We start from the raw sequence: 21,634 nt of genomic DNA, 5'->3' as shown, positions 1-21,634 counted from the left end.
AAAAAAGACAGTTGTATTTTTGTTGACATAATACAGAATCCGAGTTCTGAAAATGTGTGCCCTGCATCTGAGGCACTCTTTTAGGTTTTGCAACTCTAGCAGATTGGATGAATGGCTGTTAGCTAAATAATATTATTTACTGGCCGGGCGCAGTGGCTCACGCCTGTAATCCCAGCACTTAGGGAGCCTGAGACGGGTGGGTCACTGGAGGCCAGGAGTTCAAGAGCAGCAGGACAACGTGGTGAAACCTCATCTCTACCAAAAAATAGAAAAACTAGCCGGGTGTGGTGGCGTGCATCTGTAGTCCCAGCTAGTTGGGAAGCTGAGGTGGGAGAATCACTTGAACCCAGGAGGTGGAGGTTGCAGCGAGCCAAGATTGCAACACTGCCCCTCCAGCCTGGGCGACAGAGTGAGACCCCGTCTCAAAAAAAAAAAAATTATTATTATTCTTGATACTAAGACATCATTAGAAAAATGTGAACCTTTATATTCTCTGGATCATGCTCATAGTTTTTGTCTTGTTTTAAATTTTGTTTTCACATTCTTTTATACTATACTGATAGAAATGGTGCTATTTTTTCCTCCACATATGGGCTACACCTCTCAACTATCATTTGCTTAATTTAGTCTCCTTTATAATACTATAAACTGTTATTACATTAAGTACACTAATGAGTTAAACTAAGAGTAGTTATCTTTTCACAATAATAAATATATTTTGGCTTAAAACTTTCATGATTATGTAAAACATTGCTTACAATTAGGTCTTTTTGAGAGTATGAATTCTGTACTTTAAAAGTAATATAAAACTCTATATATACCTGTGGTCCTCATTTGTAGCTATCAAGCTGGACACATTCCGTAATATCCCACCTCCACTTTCAATAATGGCTAAAGTGTTTGTCTGGCTCCGGTAAGTAAGAGTGCCAACCAAAAATGCAAGTGCACCATCTACAGCACATATATCAGCTTTATTCTCAGTGCAATGTGCTGACAAATTCCATAAGGCACTCAATACGCTTTTGAGGGTTGATTCCTAGTAAGAAACAGAATATGGGTCATCTAATTAGAGTTGGAATTTGTCTCTCATTAACTTCTATGTTACTGATATTGAATAAAAGCTATTTTTAAATCTATCCTATTGCCCGCCCCTCACTGGTAAATTATAACTTTCCATTTAGAAAAATGTTCATAAAATATCAAATAGTATTTATATCAATGATAGCTCTATAAAACAAGCAGAACACAATATTTAACTAATGACTTTTATAAACTTTATTCTAAGTGTTTAGATAGTACACACATCTTAGAATATGAAGCACAACTGATGTGCATTATGAAAAGAAAACATTTTCAGAATAGAATGTGGGTTATTCTCAGGCTGGGGTTGCTTGAAATAAAGAAAAAAAATGTGAATAGGAAGTGGATTAAGGCCCAGCATGTGGCCGGGCACAGTGGCTCATGCCTGTAATCCCAGCACTTTGGGAGGCTGACGGGTGGATCATCTGAGGTCAGGAGTTCAAAACCAGCCTTGCCAACGTGGTAAAACCCCGTCTCTACAAAAATACAAAAAAAAAAAATTAGCTGGGCATGATGGTGGGTGCCTGTAATTCCAGCTACTTGGGAGGCTGAGGTGGAAGAATTGCTTGAACCTGGGAGGCAAAGGTTGCAGTGAGCCAAGATTACACCATTGCACTCCAGCCTGGGTGACAGAGTGAAACTGTCTCAAAAAAACAAAAACAAAAAAAACAAAAAAGGCCGGGCGTGGTGGCTCATTGCCTGTAATCCCAGCACTTTGGAAGGCTGAGTGGTGTGATTGGGAGTTTAGGAGTTTGAGACCAGCCTGGGCAACATGGTGAAATCTCGTCCGTACAAAAAATACAAAAAAAATTAGCTGGGTATGGTGACACGTGCCTGTAGTCACAGCTACTTGGGAGGATCACTTGAGCCTGGGAGGTCAAGGCTGCAGTAAGCCATGATCGTGCCACTGCACTCAAGCCTGGTTGACAGAGTGAGACCCTGTCTCAAAAAAAAAAAAAAAAAGAAAGCAGATTTAAAAAATTCTGTAAACCATGCATAGATATGGAAAGATATCTTAGAAGTATTATCAAATGACAAGAGCGAGTTGCAGTGTCGTATATACAATATTCTGTTTATATAAAAAGCATTATATATATGTGGTTGCTTCAAAATTAACAATGTAATTTATAAAAACAATAAAGGGTACTAGAAAAGCTATAATTTCTTAAAATTCCCCACATAACAAATTACGAAAACCTGGAACTCCCTAACATACGATTATCAAAGTCAACTGTCAAATTGTAATAGCCACAGAAACACTTTGATACACAATTAAAGGTATTTGGTCAAAACTTGCCATGTGCTGGGTGCGATGGCTCTATGCCTTCAGGCCCAGAACTTTGGGAGGCTGAGGTGGGAGGATCGCTTAAGCCTAGGAGTTAAAAACCAGCCTGGGCAACATGGCAATACCCAATCTCTACAAAAAACATAAAAAGTAGCCAGGCGGCCAGGCGCAATGGCTCATGCCTGTAATCCCAGTACTTTGGGAGGCCAAGGTGGGCGGATCACGAGGTCAGGAGATCGAGACCATCCTGACCAACATGGTGAAACCCCATCTCTGCTAAAATACAAAAAATTAGCCAGGTGTGGTGGTGGGTGCCTGTAATCCTAGCTACCTGGGAGGGTGAGGCAGGGGAATCGCTTGAATCAGGGAGGCAGAGGTTGCAGTGAGCCGAGATCGTGCAACTGTACTCCAGCCTGGGTGACAGAGTAAGACTCGGTCTCAAAAAAAAAAAAAAAAATCAGCCAGGCATGGTGGTGCACACCTACAGATCCAGCTACTTGAGAGTCTGAGGTGGGAGGATAGCTTGAGCCCAGGGAGTCAAGGCTGTGTGGCCTTGTCTCAAAAAAGCAAAAGCAAAACCACAACCAAAAAAAACAAAAAAACAAAAAAACCCCAAAAAAACCCCAAACCCACAACTTGCCATGATGGTGATGTCAATCTGTCTTCTTACTATATATCCATCAGGAAACAAACATTAATTAGAAATCAACTCTGTGCCTACTGCAAATGAGAGGCACTCCAGAGGATACAAACATAGCAAACTGATACCTGTGATTGAAGGTGCTAGCAATTTGCTTTGGGGGAAAAAAAGATACAAAAACATACATGAAACAAATGCTCCAAAGGAAAACTTATTACAGCCTGAATTTAATCAAACCAATCAAATATTTCATGGAGGAGAACAGCTGTTTAGGAGGATAAGACCTGTACATTGAGAGAGACGAGAAGCCAGTTGCTGCTGGCAGGGGAAGTAGAATGAGGAAAGGCAGGGAAGTGAGAATCAGTGCCGGAGCACTGAAGACCCAGAAAGAAGATGCAAAGGAGATCACAGTCCATGATGGGGAACAGTGAAAAATAAGTTCAGAGAGACAAAAGCCAGGCCTTGAATGTCACAGCAAACATTTTGGGTCTAACCCAATAGATAGTGAGCTACTTTATTCTCTTCATCAAGAAATTAAGTGAACAAAACAATCTAGAAGCAGGTTTAGACATAATTTGTCAGATAAGTGGTAGGAGGCAGATAGAAGGTGCTTTTATGCAAGAAGTGCTTTTATCCTTCTCACATCAATCAAGATGAGCCCAATTTTAATTACATGTGACTGAGATAAAGGTGGGGCACTCCAAGTACCCCGAGAACAAAAAAAAGCAAGAATTTAAAGGACTGAATTAAGCTGCAACTGGCCCAGAGTTGAGAGTTGAAGGTAGAAAAATATAAAAGTACCTCTCTGTGAGGCTACATGTCAAGGGCCAGGGGTTTTGTTTCAAAAATGTTTTTATAGTTCGAATTAGAAGACACAAAATAAATTAGAGGTTATTAATATAAGTAGTAACAGTAAAAGTGAGTGACCAAAAAGTATAAAATACAGGTGAAGGTAGAATAGAAAAACTTAAATCTACAAATCTAGACTCTATGATCAAGGAGAAGGGTTGTATCAGAAGCAAAATTAGGAGGAATTCAAGATAGTACAGCCAGTTTAGAAATGAAGCAAGTGACTTGTTCAGGGTTTTGGTTGTTACTGGAAAAGAGAAACACTGTAACAGAAGAAGTCACAGAAAATTTTTGTTTTCAAAATATTGGGCTTCTTCTAGAGAGCTGAAACAAAAAAGAAGGATCCAGTAGAGAAGATGTAGAAAACAAGAGTAAGGGACCAACAGCTTTAAGTGAACGGAGCACAGAGTGCTGGTCAAGGAAAGGCTCTAGAGTAAGAGCTCTGAGTGAGTTAAAGTGATGCAGAACACACAGGAGAGCTAGAAGGTAGTTCTGATTCTCTTGCTCATTAGTAGCCGAAGTTGAGATGGAACTGATGTTGAATGAAAAACAGAAAAAGAATGTTCATGACTGCTGCACTAAATGTAGAAAAAGAGGGAAAAATAAATAAATTCTAACACTGCTAATCAGAATTGGGCCCAAATCAGAACTGGGTATTATACATTTCTGATGGCTAGTTTTTCGAAGACTGACCATGCATTATATCCCCCCTGTAATCCCAGCACTTTGGGAGGCCAGGGCAGGCAGATCACGAGGTCAAGAGATGGAGACCATCCTGGCCAACATGGTGAAAACCCGTCTCTACTAAAAATACAAAAACTAGCTGGGCGTGGTAGTGCATGCCTATAATTCCAGCTACTTGGGAGGCTGAGGCAGGAGAATCACTTGAACCAGGGAGTCAGAGGTTGCAGTTAGCCAAGATCCTGCCATTGCACTCTAGCCTGGTGGCAGAGCAAGACTCCATCTCAAAAAAAAAAATTATAGAAGAGTTTAGGTCCTTGAAAGAGAATTAAGTCATGAACCAGTTAGCAGCAGTGCAAATTCTCATAATACACACACACATTAAATCTTTCTGAAACTACACAGGGTTATTAGATTAGGAGTACTTAAGTGTGCAAGCACTAATTTTTTTGAACTTTATTGAAATATAATTGATGAACAATAAACTGCACACATTTCAAGTTTACAATTTGATAATTTTTCATGCATGTATACACCCATAAAACCGCCAGTCCAATCAAGATAACAAACATTTATATCATCCCCAAAAGTTTCCTAGTACCCTCTCGTAATCCTCCCCTTCCCTTCCACTCCCAACCCCAGGCCACCACTAATCTGTTTTCTGTCACTACAGATTACTGCATGTATCAATAGTTATTCTTTTTCACAGTCGAGTCATATTACTTTGTACAAATATTCCACAATATGCTTACCATTCACCGGCTGACAGACATAGTTATTTCTAGTTTTTGGCTATCATAAATAAATTATTGTGGATATTTGTGTGTAAGTCTTCGTGACAGCATAAGTTTTTGTTCCTCTTGGGTAAATACTTAGAAGTGGAATGGCTGGGTCATATGGTAGGTGTGTTTAACTTAAAAACACTGCCAAATGTTCTCCAAAGTGATTATACCATTTTACACTCCCACTAGCAGAATACATGATTTCCAGCTGCTCAACATCCTTGAAAATGCATGGTCAATCTCTTAAATTTTAACCAATATGATATGCATAATGGTATCTCGTTGTAGTTTTAATTTGCATTCCCTGATGATTAATGATATTAAGTATCTTTTCAAGGGTTTATTGGCCATGTTCTTTTCTGAAATGTCTTCTATCCATTCAACAGTGTTACAGGTATTTTTATGCAGATGCTAAGCATATTTGAATATCATCTTTATAACTAATAATTTAGCTGAATGCTTTTCTATCTAATAAATTTTCAAGGGTTTTCCAAGAATAAAATACTTTACCAAAAATGCATAACTAAACCAACAAAAAACAAACCTTTTGCCTTCTCTGAAAAGGAAAGTTTTGAAGAACATGTAGGCTGTGGGTGTAGGAGGACTAGCTGGGTGAAAGGAAACCTAGACTAGCTAAGACAACTTGCTTGGTCCCTCTCAGATTTCAAGTTTACTTTTTTTTTTTTTCTTTTTAAATTTAGCCTAGTTTCTGAAGCAGATGGACTGCTGGAGATATTTCCTTCTGTAAACAAATTATTATTTGACGATTCCTCACCCTTGGCTCTGATCACCTCTTGATAAGTTGACCATCAAAATTTGAGGGGATTGAGATTTGGAGAGCACAAAGGTAACACTTATACCAGTGATTCTTAACTGGTGGTGACATTGTCCTTCCTCCCTCCCAGGGACATCTGACAATATCTGGAGGCAATTTTGATTAGCATAACTAGGGGGAGGGTATATTGGTAGCCAGTTGGCAAAGGCCAGGGATGCTGCTAAACAATCTACAATGCACAGGTCAGCCCCAGCAAAACGAAGAATTATCTGGTCAAAAATGTCTATAGTGCTGAGGCTGAGAAACCCTGATATACATTAAATTCCCTTGTATAATCTTTTCTATCTTAGTACTTTAGGAGTTTGTGGTACTCTAAAACTATGGACTGGTGAGATAAACAGGTAAGAAATTAGGAAATCTAGGCCAGGCATGGTGGCTTGCGCCTGTAATCCCAGCACTTTGGGAGGCTGAGGTGGGCGGACCACAAGGTCAGGAGTAGTTTGAGACCAGCCTTACCAATACGGTGAAACCCCATCTCTACTAAAAATACAATTAGCTGGGAGTGGTGGCGTGCGCCTGTAATCCCAGCTACTCAGGAGGCTGAGGCAGGAGAATCACTTGAATGTGGGAGGCGGAAGTTGCAGTGAGCCAAGATCAGGCCACCGCACTCCACCCTGGGCAACAGAATGAGATCCCGTCTCCAAAAAAAAAAAAAAAAAAAAGAAAAAGAAATTAGGGAATCTCATGGCTAAAAGTAGGCAGCAAAAAAAGCCAAACATGAAATTCTTATTATAGTACTAAATAATACACAGGTAAGAAACTAGGGAATCTCATGGCTAAAAGAAGGCAGCAAAAAAAAAAAAGCCAAACATGAAATTCATATTATAGTACTAAATGTTTTCAAAGGTACCTTTTTAACTTCTAAAGCACATTCCATCAATGCTTTCACACTTCCGACTTCCCGCAACGTCTTTTTACTATTTACATCTGCTCGCCAAGACAAATTCCGCAAAACACTTGCAATAACCTGCAAATTAATCAATTTTAGATTAATTTTTACATAAAATCATTCATACTAGTTGCTTTTTCGTTTTTAATGCTAGAGGTAAGAACAGAAATCTATTAAGAAAGAAATTCTGGCAAGCCGTGGTGACTCATGCCTGTAATCCTATCACTTTGGGAGGCTGAGGCAGGAGGATCTCCTGAGACCAGGAGCTCAAGACCTTCCTGGGTAACACAGTGAGACACTGTCTCTACAAAAACTTTTTAAAAATTAGCTGGGCATGGTGGCATGCACCTGCAGTAGTCCTACCTACTTGGGAGGCTGAGGCAGGAGGATCCCAGGAGCTTAAGGTTACTATGAGCCATAATTGCACCACTGCACTCCAGCCTGGGCAAGAGAGGGAGATCCTGTTTTTTTTTTTTCTTTACTTTTTTTTTTTCTTTTTTAAATTCCTCCTAAATGCTACTACAGTGCCAAAAAGATTTCCTACAGTATAACTACAACATAATTATTTTTCTTTTTCTAGTGTTAATGGAACTATCTTTTATACATGAGATACTAAATACTGAGCAACAATCTAAATCAGGATATTAGCTGGGAGTGGTGGCACACGCCTGTAAATCCCAGCACTTTGAGATGTTAAGGTGGGCAGATTGCTTGAGCCTAGGAGTGGTGAAACCCTGTCTCTACAAAAAATACAAAAATTCGTTTGGCATGGTGGCGTGCACCTGTCAGCCCAGCCTTGAGAGGCTGAAGTGGGAGGATTGCTTGAACCCTGGAGGCAGAGGTTGCAGTGAGCTGAGATTGCACCACTGCCCTCTAGCCTGGGTGACAGAGTGAGACCCTGCCTCAAAGAAGAAGAGAGAAAAACAGTTGAAATTCTAAATAGTACCTGCTGTAAGTCTTCACTTTCAGATTTTAGTTGGGCCACAAGTGCTCTCATGCAGCCTTTCATAGAGCATAGTGTAGCCTGTAAATTAGATACAGAACAGAGGATCATCAACAAGACAACTTGAAGCCAAGCTTTATTTCTGGCTATTAAATGTCTAATTCAGTTTTCATCATTTTGTTTTAATCATAACTGATATTTTGCTCATAAAAAATCTAGAATAAGATTACCTAAATAAAAGACAAATATTATCTTAATTCTTTGCTATCTGTTCTTCCTTTGCCAAACTAGAGAAATAAAGTGAATAAGTGGTGAGAAATGATAAGCAACAGGTTTTAGAGTAAAGCCTCTTATTTGAATGGAATCAATGTGTGTGTAACACTTGCCTTGGTCGTAAGAATTTTCAGATTTTAAATCCCATTCCTAGGAAGTGTTTTATCTTTTATTTTTTAATTCTACATAGTCAGACAAAATTATCTAGTAATGGATCACAGAAATGATCCCTACAAGTATATTCGTATGAACAGTGTTTTTAATGCAATTACATAAATTCACTACTGTGTTCCATCTTTAGATGTACCTTTGCCTTTGTTTAGGCTTAAGACAACCAAATGAGTAAAGACAAGCGAAAGTGAAGCACAGGTTTTTATCAGTCATCGTTTAATGAGGAGAGTGACAAGAAAATCAGTAAAATGTGTTTTTATGAAAGTAAATTAACTCATACCTGAGCTATCTTAAGAAATATATGTTATAAAAACATACCTTGTTGGCTACATCTCCGAAAGTCAAGTTTGTCAAAGCCATTCCAGCATATCGTCTTAGTGTAATACTGTAGTGGTCATTAGTAAGCCCATACATTTCACAGTCCACTTGCAATAATTCTGCAATGGCCTGTAGTCCCCCTAATTTAAAAAGGGCAAGAGGAAAAAGACAATCGTCTAAAATAAAACAAACTGGTACCAAGTTGGTAACTTAAGTATTAGGGAAAAGAATCTCAATGAATGAGAATATATGGTTTAAATTCACCTTTAGAATTATAAGCCACAAAAACTGTTATAAAGAACTTTTGTATATTTATAAAGTACAACTGACAACTATTCCATTTTATGCCAGTTTCTCCACCCTCCAGCCCCTTATCTTACTGAGTGAAATAATAATTATTTTCTATTTACTGCATGTACACTCCACCTTGCCAACAGTGAAGAAGGCTGTTTTCTAACACTAGTTCTTCCTGAACATAAGCAGAAAAAGGTAACTTCTTCTTATTATGAGGGCTTTATAAACACTCTTTATTGTCACACACTGTGGCCTAATTTTTTTTTTTTTGGCAAATAATTACCCTTAGGAATACTGATGCCTTTAAATGAAACTGTGCATGAAGAAAAACTAAAATTTTTTTTATTACAAAAATTATCTGTTCAATTTATTATTAAGTTATATAAAACTACTAATTTGTGTTTTTAAACACATTTCTTACTTCTCTTTGATGGTATCAAATATTAACTATACTAAGATTTAGCACTTTTTTTCCTGATTCTTTCCACTGAAAATGCTCAACAATGCCCACAATGGCCAATACTAGGAAGTCAAGGAGAAAACAAAGGGAAAGGAATGGGAAAGACACAAAGGAAGCAGTAAAAAAAAAAAAGTGAAGCAAAATGGTAAGGAAGTGAACAAAAGAGAAAAATGCATGTGGAGGCTATACAAAATGTAATTCATCAAATAATCATCATGGGACTCAGAAAGAAAAAGATGAATATGAACAGGCAATTCTTGGACACTAGAAGTCTAAATAGGTCATTAATCTGAAAAAGAGCCAGTACATTAATATTTTTATAAGTGGTCTGGAAAGTTCAATATGCAGAAGAATCTTACAAGTTTGTAAAACAAAGTTCTGTCTTGGCTCAAGAATTCCAAGCCAAGGGATTTAAATGTAGGAATATTTATGTAAAACTTTATGACTAGCAGGAATGACAGACATGTTTGAATGTAGGTAAGTGAAAATTAATTTGGTTAAAGAAAATCCAAATCCTATTTAGGAAAATTTTCCTCCATTCACCTGCAACAGTGGCAAAATACATAGACAGTGAACAAAAATCAGTCATTGTCTTTATGAAGAGCGTACAGATTGGAGCAAAGATAGATGAACTATGTAGAAGCACAGGGTGATATAATAGGTGGACTTAACCTAGACCTGGGATTAGGTTCCTTAAGAAAAAGGCTGAGGAAATAATGTTTTAATGTTTAAGTTGAAACGTAAAGGATGAATGTATATCTTTTTTAAATTTTTTTATTTTGGTAGAGACAGGGTACCACTATGTTGCCCAAGCTGGTCGCGAACTCCTAGGTTCAAGTGATTCTCCTGCCTTGGTCTCCCAAAGTGCTGGGATTACAGGCATGAGCTACCAGGTCCAGCCAGATGAATGCATATGTAACAAGGGTGGGGAAGGAAGAAGAAAGACACATTCTAGGCAAAGGAAACAGCATGCAAAAGGGCCCCTGGGCCTGAAATATTTAACAGCAAGGAGAGGGCCACAAAATGAGGCTATAAACATGGGTAGATGCCAGATCACTTAAGACTTTATGTGCCATATTAAAGATTTTACGCAGAAAAAGGAATAATTAGATGCACATTCTAAACAGATTACTACGGTTTCAGTGAACAAAATGGACTGTCAGTGGAAATGGGAAGAGAAGTAAGACAAAGTATTGCAGAACAGGAGAGATGATGGTGGCTTGGACTGGGGATGAAGAGAAGAGCGATGACTTAAGATATTTTTAAGTAGCAGAATTAAAGCAGTCAGTTGCTATTTGCAGGGGATAAGGATGGCATCGTGAATGCCTTCCAAGATTTTGGTTTGAGCAACTGGGTTGGAATTTCTGAGAAAAGGAAACTGGGAAAAGATGAGATTCAGGGATGCGAAAGATTACGAATTCACTTTGTGACAGTTGAGTTAGAAGTGTCTAAAATACCACCTAAGGGAAGATGTCACATAATCAGTTCAATAATGTGTCTAAAACTCAGGGAGAGAACTCAGATTGAGCTGTAAATTTGAAAATGAAAACAAAAACTGTAACAGAAGCACAGAGAGAAAGGAAGAGAGCCTAGGGCAGAGCTTCAAGGAATTCCACCATTTTACACTTGGGTGAAAGAAAAGGAGCCTGTAAAAGAACTGAGAATTTTGACCCATGAAATTGACATGGAAGACCTTAAGACTGTGGCCTGGTATACTAATGAGATCGCCAAGATGTCGGGTATTTTAAAGCAGAGGATCAATACCACAACAAAACAAACTATGCCTTTTGTCTGTATAAAATCTTGCCTGGTGTGACAATAACTGTGATACTTTCTTAAGAAAGATAAAATGCACCTAAAGAAGATGCCAAGAAGGCACGACATGATCAAAGAGTTGAGTACTCTTGTATGGAAAAACTAAAAATCTTAGGACTTGATACTGAAAATAAAGATTAAATAAGAATGTGGCAGATATCAAGAGATTCAGGAAGAACATGGCTAATAAAAAAAGAATATTCAAAAAAATTTAGACTATCAGATAAAAGAGGAAGTGCTTTTTGACTTCACGCAAATGAAAAGATTTCAGAGAATTCTGAGGCATAGAATAGAATTCATAGGTTAAAACTATAAATGGATTTGCTAAAATATGCAAATTCATGACTGGATTGATACAAGTAAAAAGTGGTTGCTCTAAGAAAAATCAGGATGTTTCATGGTAACGCAAAGATGATGAACATGTCCTTCCACAATTTTCTTGGTGCCTGTTAGCAAACAGTGGTCTAAACAGACCAAAGTATTGCCCAATAGGGTAAAACTACCGATAGTAGAGCACCAACAGACTCAGGTGACATTCAACAGAATCCTTAATTTAGACTCTTATGAACAAAAGAAAGACTGATAATTTTAAAAAGTATATTACTTTTGTTTTATGTGGTTTAGATAGTCACCACTGGCATGAAATGCCTTGTTCTAAAATAAATATCACAGGCTCAACAAGAATATTCTATTGGTGTTTCACAAAATTTCCTGAACATAAGAATCAGCCAGGCCACTTATCACATTGATTCCTAGGCCCTTCCCCTGGAGATTCTATTTGCTACAAGGCCAGAAAATCTGCAGTTTGGTGAGTGCCTCTGGGTGATCATTATGATTAAGATATTTTGTGAAATATTAATGCAAATAAACCGTGAGTTCCTTGAAAGCCAGGACCAGGTCCTAATCATTATAAAAATCTAGTGCCTAGCACAGTTTCTGGGGTAGATTTGAGAATCAATAAACATACATCATGGAAATTATAGTCTAAAACTTCTAATACTAATAAGTGCAAACGTAAATGACTGATAGTTGTAGAATCTTCATATATGTACAAACGACCATCCCAGCTGGCTGAACTAAGGAATTCCCCTTCACCTATTTGGGATTTCTTTTTTCCTTATCCCTTAATGCCAAAACCTTGTGCTGTCTTATACTATTATCTCCCTGCAATCCACAAACCCTAATCCTCCTTCTGCCCCAGTGCAAATCTGGAGGTAAGGAGTGAGAAGAAGGTAATCCCCTGTGGCTATGTCCCCAGCAGTCACACCCCCAGAGGCCCCATCCTGCTCCTCACCTGAAAGCCCCTGCCCTAGCTCCTGTGATGAAATGCCCCGGGTAGCCTTCCTACCTGAAGAAGGAAGAGGAACAAATACTGAGTCTAGGTTTTATTTTGAAATCCAGATAATTAATGTCTCAGTCCTAGTCTACAGTCCACTGGAACACAGGAACATTTACAGAATAACTTTTGAGGTATCTTAAAATTAAATGTTTTCCTGTTTATTCATGATTTTTTATCCCCTTCCTGTTATGATTAGCATTTTAAAAAAGTTAAAATGTTCACAAATGCTGAGATTGTACTAAGGAGGGGAGAATTCATAAGATTAACTGAGATTCCACAGGAGACCAGGGGGAGGAAAGAGAATCAGGGAGGCCAACTGCTAGGCCACTAGGAAGGAAAGCATGGCCAGAGGGCAGGCCTGAAATCTTAAGGTGCAGAGCCTCCCAAAGTGATGACTCTGAAGGACAATACTTTTGGCTGTTCAGGTTCTCTGTGTAAGAGTCTCATGACTTCATCACTTTTAAGATAAATGACGAATGAAACGATGAGGGGGTAGGAATATAAAGTGGGAGTTGGAACATAATGTAACATAAACGGCACAAAATACAAGGGCACAATTACACTAAAATGGGAATTAAGTGTATGGTTCCTGCTTGTGGCATGACTAGAGAGATCCAGTTCACATGAGATGGTTCAGCATGATGCAATTTATAAATACCACATGTACAAAATGAACCTACAAATCAAAGAAAACCCGTTATATAAAAAATGGAGTGCACTGCTGGTTATATAAGGTTTAGTGCGTGAAAATACATACCTAAAGGAGTAATCATTCCAAAGTTAATGAAATGTTTCTGACTTAAAGCATAATACTTTTCTATATTAACCAGTTTCAAAGATACCAGGCTGCTTATGATGAAAATCCTGTAAAGTACCGATAACCATGAAGATAAATGAAAATCTTAATAATAATTCCCTCTGATGCTCATCAAAAGTGACTGAGTTCAATCACAAAACACTAGCTCCACATTTCAAAATAATTCAAATTAACATCCTCATCAGCTGGCACACACAAAGTCTACTTTGGCAAAAGGGACAAAGAGTGACCCATTTTGTCATTGTTTTTCAATCTCTGGCTTCGATTTTGAAAAAGTTAGTATATGACAGGGTAGCAGTTTCTGTGATTCAGGATCCTTTCTCTGCTGGAAAGCAGGGTACGTTTTTTTGCTACACAGAGGAAGCAGCTGATAGCAGAAGTTGGTGGCCTTATATCATAATTCATCAATGACTAAAAATCTTTATTTACTATACTGAATTTCTACCATGATTTAAAAATCCACCAGTAATTGTCTATGGCATTAAAAAACATTTTCGTCTTACCTAGTTCATTCATTGCATGTCTATGCTCTTCATCAAATGAAAGTTTCATTAGAACACACACAGCAGGACAGATCTGATGTTCAACAGGTGCTGGCACTGAAAAATAAAATCAACATAAACCATAATGCTTTGTTATTTAAAGAGCAATGATGTTTATCGTACTTTAAAAATATGCAGGGATCACTAGTATACCCCTAATTCATGGAATTTTAGTGGATCAAATATTTGCTGAAAGGACAAATAAATACTACAAATGTAGAACAAAAGGCTTTGTTTCCATAAAAATGTTTACCACTCATCTGCCCTTGACTAAGTCTCTTAGAATAAGTCTTGGAGGTTTATGCTATTACTCACATAGCTAATAATTTAAAATTATGTTGAGTATACAAAATAATAAAAACATTTTGGTATAAAATGATTTAATTTTGTTTATAATTTCTTTCTTTCTTTAAAAAAAACAAAACAAAAAACAAAAGAGGGTCTTGCTCTGTTGCCTAGGCTCGAGTGGAATGATCACAGCTTTCACTGCAGCCTTGTATTCCTGGGCTCAGGTGACCTTCCTGCCTCAGCCTCTGGAGCAGCTAGGACTACAGGCATACCCCACAGCCCCTAGCTAATTTTAAAAATTTTTTGTAGAGATAGGGTCTTGCTATGTTGCCTAGGGTAGTCTCAAACTCCTGGCCTTAAGTGCCGCTCCTGCCCGGGCCTCCCGAAGTGCTGGAATTACAGGTACGAGCCACTGTTTATAATTTCTATTTAAACTACTATCATGAGTGTGGGTTAAAAGCACATGGTGCTGGGTGCGGTGGCTCACACCAGGAATCCCAGCACTTTGGAACACTGAAGTGGGCAGATCCTTGAGTTCAAGGAGTTCAAGAACAGCCTGGGAAACATGGCAAAACTCCATCTCTTTAAAAAAAAAAAAAAATTAGTCAGTTGTGGTGGCGCATGCTTGTAGTCCCAGATACTCTCAGGAGGCTGAGGTGGGACGAGTGCTTGAGTCTGGGAGGTTGAGGCTGCAGTGAACTGTGATTGCACCACTGCATTATAGTCTGGGCGCTTGTGTGAGACCATATCTCAATACAAACAGAAAAAAAAGCATATGGCTGTGTACAAATGTGATCTCTAATACAAAAAGTTAGACAGATATACTACAGAGTAAACAGAAATTTCTAAAAAGGGTGTCCAAGAAAATGTACCTCCACATTCAATACTATGCACAAGGTTTCAAAACTCATTTGACATAATTTTTTTTAAAAATCTCAAAAGAAATATTATTTTATTCTATTTAATTTTTTGAGAACAAATATCAAGAGTACAAAATGTGGGTCATTACATAATTGTGGATAGCCAAAGAAAACAATCCAGGAAGGCAATGTTCTCCCAGTAAAAATCTTACTAGTTCTCTCACCCTAGGACAAATAGGTATGAAAGGCAATCCCTTTTTTCTTATTCTTTTAAAATTTTTTAAAAATGAGACAGTGTCTCACTATGCTGCCCAGCTGGTCTTAAACTCCTGGGCTCAAGCAATCCTCCTGTCTCAGTCTCCCAAACTGCTAGGATTACAGGCATGAACCACCACACCTGGCCTTTCTTATTCTTCAACATTTTTAGATTTCAAATAAATTCATCTTCATACCCAAGCTTTAAAAAATCTGCTACAGCTTCATAAGTCATGTTTGCATCATCTCCTCTTCACATCAATAGGCTGATACAGTAGAATCATCTACTTGTAGTGCACGTGTGTGTGTGTGTGTGTGTGTGTGTGTGTGTGTGAGTTCTTGTCAGGTGAAAGGAAGGTCTTACCTTACATACTTACTGCTTTTGGTTGTTGGCTACAGGAATGAAGTAAGTTATATCCCCACAGGTCCTAACTCCCATGCTGTTCCTGAGGGAGTGGGGCTGGTGTCTAAGGGTCCCCTCCTGAGTGAAGAGCTGGGTAGATTATCACTCCCAGCAACTGGGGCCCACTGTCTACAGCTGGATGGTACAGTAGGAAAAGCACTGAGCTGAGAGTCAGGAGATCTGGGCTCTGTTCCTGGGTCTACCACTTACTAGGTGTGAGGGCCATGGTTAAGTCCTTTAGTTCTTTTGAGCCTCAGTTTTTTCATCTGTAAAATGGAGATAATACCTTCCCTTCCTACTTCACTAGGTTGTTGTGAGGGGCAAATAATATAATAGATGTAACGATGCTCTGTGTCCCCTGAATATAATGATATGCAAATGTAAAATATTATGGTTTGTACACTAATGGCTGAAGGAACTTACGTAAAGTCACTTTCATCTATGAAATGAGCTTCAGCTATGAAGTGAAAGATGGGCAACATAATTGCTCAAGTTCTTTCTAGCTCTACTAAGGCCCTACTATGCTATGACTGTATAAATTTCTCTTGACTTACTGTTCTTATAGTAGTGCACATAACATTTCCTTTGCTAAATTTTTCTAGGGAAATACGACTTAATCTTTTAAACATGATAGTAGCACAAATGGCTGATGTGAATTTCCTCCTCTTAGTCATAAAGACAGCATATTAACTAAAAATGTTTTCTATTTAAAAATCTCACATTTGCTTTGAAACATGCACTATGATGTACACCAAAGAGAACATACTTGGGTTTTTGTCCTGGTCCATGCCTTGTTCATGGGCTTCCTGCCACTCCCAACAGGTTTCACAGTAAGCACGTATCTGTTCCAAAAGATGAAGGACTCGGATTTCACGCCTGCCTCTCTTGTCATCAGGCTGTGAGTGAATGATGTTGTGGAGTGCTGCACTGGCCCTGGCCCGAGCCTCTTTACTGCCCCGGGAATTTCCCAACAATACAGAGTCTTTGTCATTGCCATGTAAAAGCTGGATGAGGAGAGGAAGACATCCAGACTGTCGCATGGATATACAGCTGTCTTGGGAGCTAGACATAGCTAGCAAAGTTCGCGACATATCATCCTTATCATGAGTACCAAGCATTGACAACAATGAATACACCATTTCCACCTGTGGGCCAAATGAGTTTAGAAACAAAATTATGACTTTAATATCCAAAAGCCAAAAACCAATTAAGTGATGAATGGGATATTTACTGTAACTCTAAAAACACAAAACAACCCCCCCCCCCCCAAAAAAAACCCGAAAACCTTTCCAGGATGAAGTAATCAGTGTTATTTCAAAATCTATGTATCATCACCAGTTTGTTTATGTGAGTAAATAATATGAGTGGTAAAATACAGTATTAAAAGAAAAAGTAGGTTTTTGCATACTCACTAACTGTTAGTGCTGTTTGCCTAGATCAGTTGGTGCTAATCCACTGACTATAATCAGGGAAAAACAACTGATTTCACACACATAGAGAATGCAGTTTAGTTAAATTCTCTACAGAATTTAAAATTTTATCTTATTTCTTTTAATCTATACCCATAAGCAATAAATAGAAAACATTTCTGCAACAATTGTAAGTACTAATTCTCAGCAATCATTAATTCTCGTCAGATGATAATATTGTTAAAATTATATGATTATAAATTTAAAAATGTTTTGTCATAAAAAGGAAAATGCCATGATCATACAGAATGAGAGCCGGGATTTGTAGTCAGTTTTTAAAAAAGCAACCAGTAAGAACTAATTACTCTCTGACAATAAATTCTAAGTATTTACTTAGAAGCCGATTAGAAACAGGAAAATGGCACCCAGTTATCCTGGACCATGGTCCACTCATTTTAAAGCTACAGGGTATTACATAAAAGAAGAGGCTATTATATAAAGAATGCATCATCTCCATAACTCAGTGGTTCTCAATTCGGGGCAATTTTGCCCCCATCAGGACACATTTGACAACATCTTGGAGACATTTTTGGTTGTCACAATTGCAGGACAGGTATTTTAGGGCAATCAAGTGGGTAAGCACCAGGGATGTTACTATACGTTCTACAACGCAACAAAGAATTATCCAGCCAATAGTGCTGAGGTTTAGAAATGCTGCTTTAAATGTGTAAATACACACATACCTTTAGATATGAAAATTTTAGGAAGGCAGTATAGGACTGTGGATAAATGGGTTTTCATTGGAGCTAGGCTCAAATTTTGGCTCCACCTCTTAGGAGCAAGCTGTGGTGCTATTATTGTCAAGCTATTTGATTTCTCTGAGCCTCAGTTTTCTGAGCTGCAAAATGGAGAAATTTACCTACCTAACAATGTTTTCTCCATTAACCTGAAATAAAATAATACATGTATAGGACAGTAGCTGGCATTCAAAATACATACTAGGGTCTTAATATTATCATGCATAAATGACTTCAAAAAGAAACAGTATTCTAATTGCCAGTTTTCATACAATAGTGCTCTTGAATATTCAAGATTTTTTTTACAGTAAAAACTACATGTTGAGGTTAGACAGATCTGGAATTAAATTTCCATGCCTAAAACTTGTTTTGCTTGTTTTCTCATTTAGAGAAATATGAATACTTCACAGAATTTTGGAGGGGACCAGAGATAATGTACACACAACTCCTGGCACAGTTACTGGCATATAAGAGGTTCCAAGAAGTATAAACAGGATTAAGCCTCATAGTGAGAATATCATTGATTATTCTAAAATCATTACTTAAATCAACATTAGTTATTTCAGTAATACATTTCCCAAGAGCTATTATATTATTTACAGTAAAGAAAGAGTATACAGAGTATGCTGTGAAAACAATTAATGGAATTCGAGTTAACTAAAACTATATTGTTTAGTAATAGCAGAATTTCATTTCATCTTAGTTAATTTAAAAAACTCTGACGGGCCGGGTGCAGTCGCTCACGCCTGTAATCCCAGCACTTTGGGAGGCAGAGATGGGTGCATCACCTGAGGTCAAGTGTTCGAGACCAGCCTGGCCAACATGGCGAAACCCCATCTCTACTAAAAATACAAAAAAAATTAGCCAGGCGTGGTGGCATGCACCTGTAATCCCAGCTACTCAGGAGGCGGAGGCAGGAGAATCGCTTGAACCCAGGAGGTGGAGGTTGCAGTGAGCCAAGATCGTGCCACTGTACTCCAGCCTGGGCAACAGAGCAAGACTCTGTTTCAAAAAATAAAAAATAATAAAATAAAATCTCTGACTTTAAAATAATAAAGTAACTATATTTTCCTCTTTTTTTTTGAAATGGAGTTTTGCTCTTATTCCCCAGGCTGGAGTGCAATGGTGCAATCTCGGCTCATTGCAACCTCTGCCTCCCAGGTTCAAGCAATTCTCCTGCCTCAGCCTCTCGAGTAACTGGGATTACAGCCATGTGCCACCACGCCCAGCTAATTGTGTATTTTTAGTAGAGATGGAGTTTCACCATGTTGGTCAGGCTGGTTTTGAACTCCTGGCCTCACGTGATGCACCCACTTCAGCCTTCCAAATTTCTGGGATTACAGGCGTGAGCTACCACATCTGGTCTAAAGTAAGTATTTTCTTTTCAAACACTATTCCCAAATCCTAAAATATTTGCTAGCATCTAAGAAAGATACTCTAATGAAACTCACTTATCAGCATGAAATAACACTCAACTTCAACAACTTTTCCATTCACCTCAATACATATTTACTCACGTGCAGGCACCATCTTAGACACAGCAAAAGACAAGTAAAAAAACATTTCTTTATTTCCAAAAGGCAGGTTCATGCAAATTGTTAGTGATTCAAATGAGGTAGATGGATCACATGGGGAGGTAAGAGGACCTTGGGAATCAGAAAATGTTTTGTAAAAAAGCAAAGCCCAAGAAGAGTTTTGAAGGCTGGCTAGGATTCTGACAGACATTTATGGTGGTCCCCACCAGTGCAGGCAAGGAAGGGAGGTGTAAAGTCACAGGGAGTGTTCACGAAGAAGGAAGTGAGCCAGTTTGGTTGGAACTCAGTATTCTTGCAGATAAGTGGATGGAAAGACTGAAAAAGAATTAAAAATTAGGTAATCTGGCACTCTTTATAATCCTGATTTTTCCTTTGTTTATGCTTCTTTGTATAAAAAGATGTCATTTCTTTAAGAGACTGTGAATCAGAATTCTCCACTAGAAAGTGGTGTAATCTCAGCTCACTGCAACCTCTGCCTCCTGGGTTCAAACTATTCTCATGCCTCAGCCTCCTAAGTAGCTGGGACCACAGGTGTGTGCCACCACGCCGGCTAATTTTTGTATTTTTAGTAGAGATGGGGTTTTGATATGTTGCCCAGGCTGGTCTTGAACTCCTGGCCTCAAGTGATCCACCTGCCTTGGTGGGATTACAGGTGTGAGCCACTGCACCTGGCCAAGACTGTCTTAGCAAAGTATTCATGGCATTAGTGACCAGGGTTTCTAATCTTCTGTTACCTTGGTTCCCAGATGACTTGTCAGCCTTCGAGGTGCAGAGTGTGTGCTACTAGAACTCAAAACACTGGCTGTTTCGTGGTCCATTCGTGTAGTTGAACCCTAAAAATTAAGCAAATTATAGATAGTATAATTTAGACTATAGGTAAATACAGATAACTTCATGTTAAGGTACTCCAAATGAAGTGTCTTTATGATAAAGAAATAAATACATCATAAAAAGTATGACCATTATAACTGTTCAAACTATTTTTTACCTATAAGCTTACTAAGTATATTTTAGAGAAAAACTAAAGAAAAGAGGATTTCTTGCATATGAGCATTAAACTGCAGTATGGACTTAACCAAAGACTGAAGAAATTCTAGGGTAGTAATTTTTCATAGATCAAAATAAATAAAACCACATTCAGATAAGTTCACTGATGAAAAGCAGTGAAGGAATGTTCAAATTCTGAAATGCTCCAAATTGCCAGAAAACTAAGTATGAATTTGCTATAGTCCAAGTTCTCTAAGATCTCACAGTTTAGAAAGGGCTGTTTGAAACTTTTACTGGAGAAAGACATGAAAAAAATAAATGACTGCAGTGCAATATAATATAAACACCACAGTAGAAGAATGAACAAAATACTGAGGGAAAACAGGAAGAAAGAAATTACTGCTTAGGGACTATTAGAGGCTGTATAAAATCAGTAACAGTTAAGGTAGGCATTTTGCGACAGGAGACTGACTGATGGAAGAGACTGTGCAAAGGTACAAATATGGAGAGCGTGGAGTGTTCCAATGTAACGTGAATAGAACACAAGGTGTATGGTCAGAGATAAAGATTGGGTTAAATCAATAAGTATCTTGTGTCATTTCAAAGACGTTGCTGTCAAGCTGTGGAGTCACTGGACTTCAGGCAGGAGAACGGTACAATCAGAATTATGTCTTAAAAACAGCATGGAGAGATCACAGGTAGGAAATGAGGGAGTGGGTATTTTCAGTAGTTGAGTGGTTCTGAGGGCACAAACTAAGGCAGTGGTAACAGAGAAGTGGGGATGCTCTTGAAGGATATTCAGGGGGTCAAATTAATTGGCTTGAATAACTTGACTGGATGTGAGTAAAGAGGCTGGGAGTCAAGGACAACTTGGAGGTGCCAAGCTTGGATAAATGGATAAGTAATGATGCTATTAATGGATATTGGAAACTCAGAAATAAACGATGGCTTTCATTTGGGAACTGAGCCCACCTTTGAATCTGACATCCAGTAAGAATGCCCAATGGGCATCTGAAAACATAGGATGCAACTCTGGACAGGAGCTGGAGTTGCAGATAAATATCTGGGACCCCATAGCTAAATCCAT

At 38.3% G+C, this 21,634-nt stretch overlaps 1 protein-coding gene across 15 annotated transcripts in view; it reads right to left on the bottom strand.

The window, feature by feature from the left end:
- APC (APC regulator of WNT signaling pathway) overlaps positions 1–21,634 on the bottom strand; it is a 142,511-nt gene that overhangs the window by 8,958 nt on the left and 111,919 nt on the right. For 4 of the 15 annotated variants that reach the window (XM_015140575.3, XM_015140573.3, XM_015140574.3 and 1 more), the window contains 8 exons: positions 20,295–20,393; positions 16,586–16,964; positions 13,975–14,070; positions 12,610–12,663; positions 8,747–8,886; positions 7,988–8,065; positions 7,003–7,119; positions 822–1,036 (listed from right to left, as the gene is read on the bottom strand). In XM_015140575.3, the coding sequence (XP_014996061.3) occupies positions 822–1,036; positions 7,003–7,119; positions 7,988–8,065; positions 8,747–8,886; positions 12,610–12,663; positions 13,975–14,070; positions 16,586–16,964; positions 20,295–20,393 (1,178 nt within the window). The remainder of the gene's footprint in view (positions 1–821; positions 1,037–7,002; positions 7,120–7,987; positions 8,066–8,746; positions 8,887–12,609; positions 12,664–13,974; positions 14,071–16,585; positions 16,965–20,294; positions 20,394–21,634) is intronic. The other 11 variants (XM_028849654.2, XM_015140577.3, XM_015140578.3 and 8 more) reach the window with 3 other exon arrangements.

Source organism: Macaca mulatta, chromosome 6, assembly GCF_049350105.2.
Source record: "Macaca mulatta isolate MMU2019108-1 chromosome 6, T2T-MMU8v2.0, whole genome shotgun sequence".
In the NCBI taxonomy this organism is placed as follows: Eukaryota; Metazoa; Chordata; class Mammalia; order Primates; family Cercopithecidae; genus Macaca; species Macaca mulatta.
The sequence above is the reverse complement of the archived record's forward strand: the minus strand, read 5'-3'. Positions and strand labels throughout refer to the sequence as shown.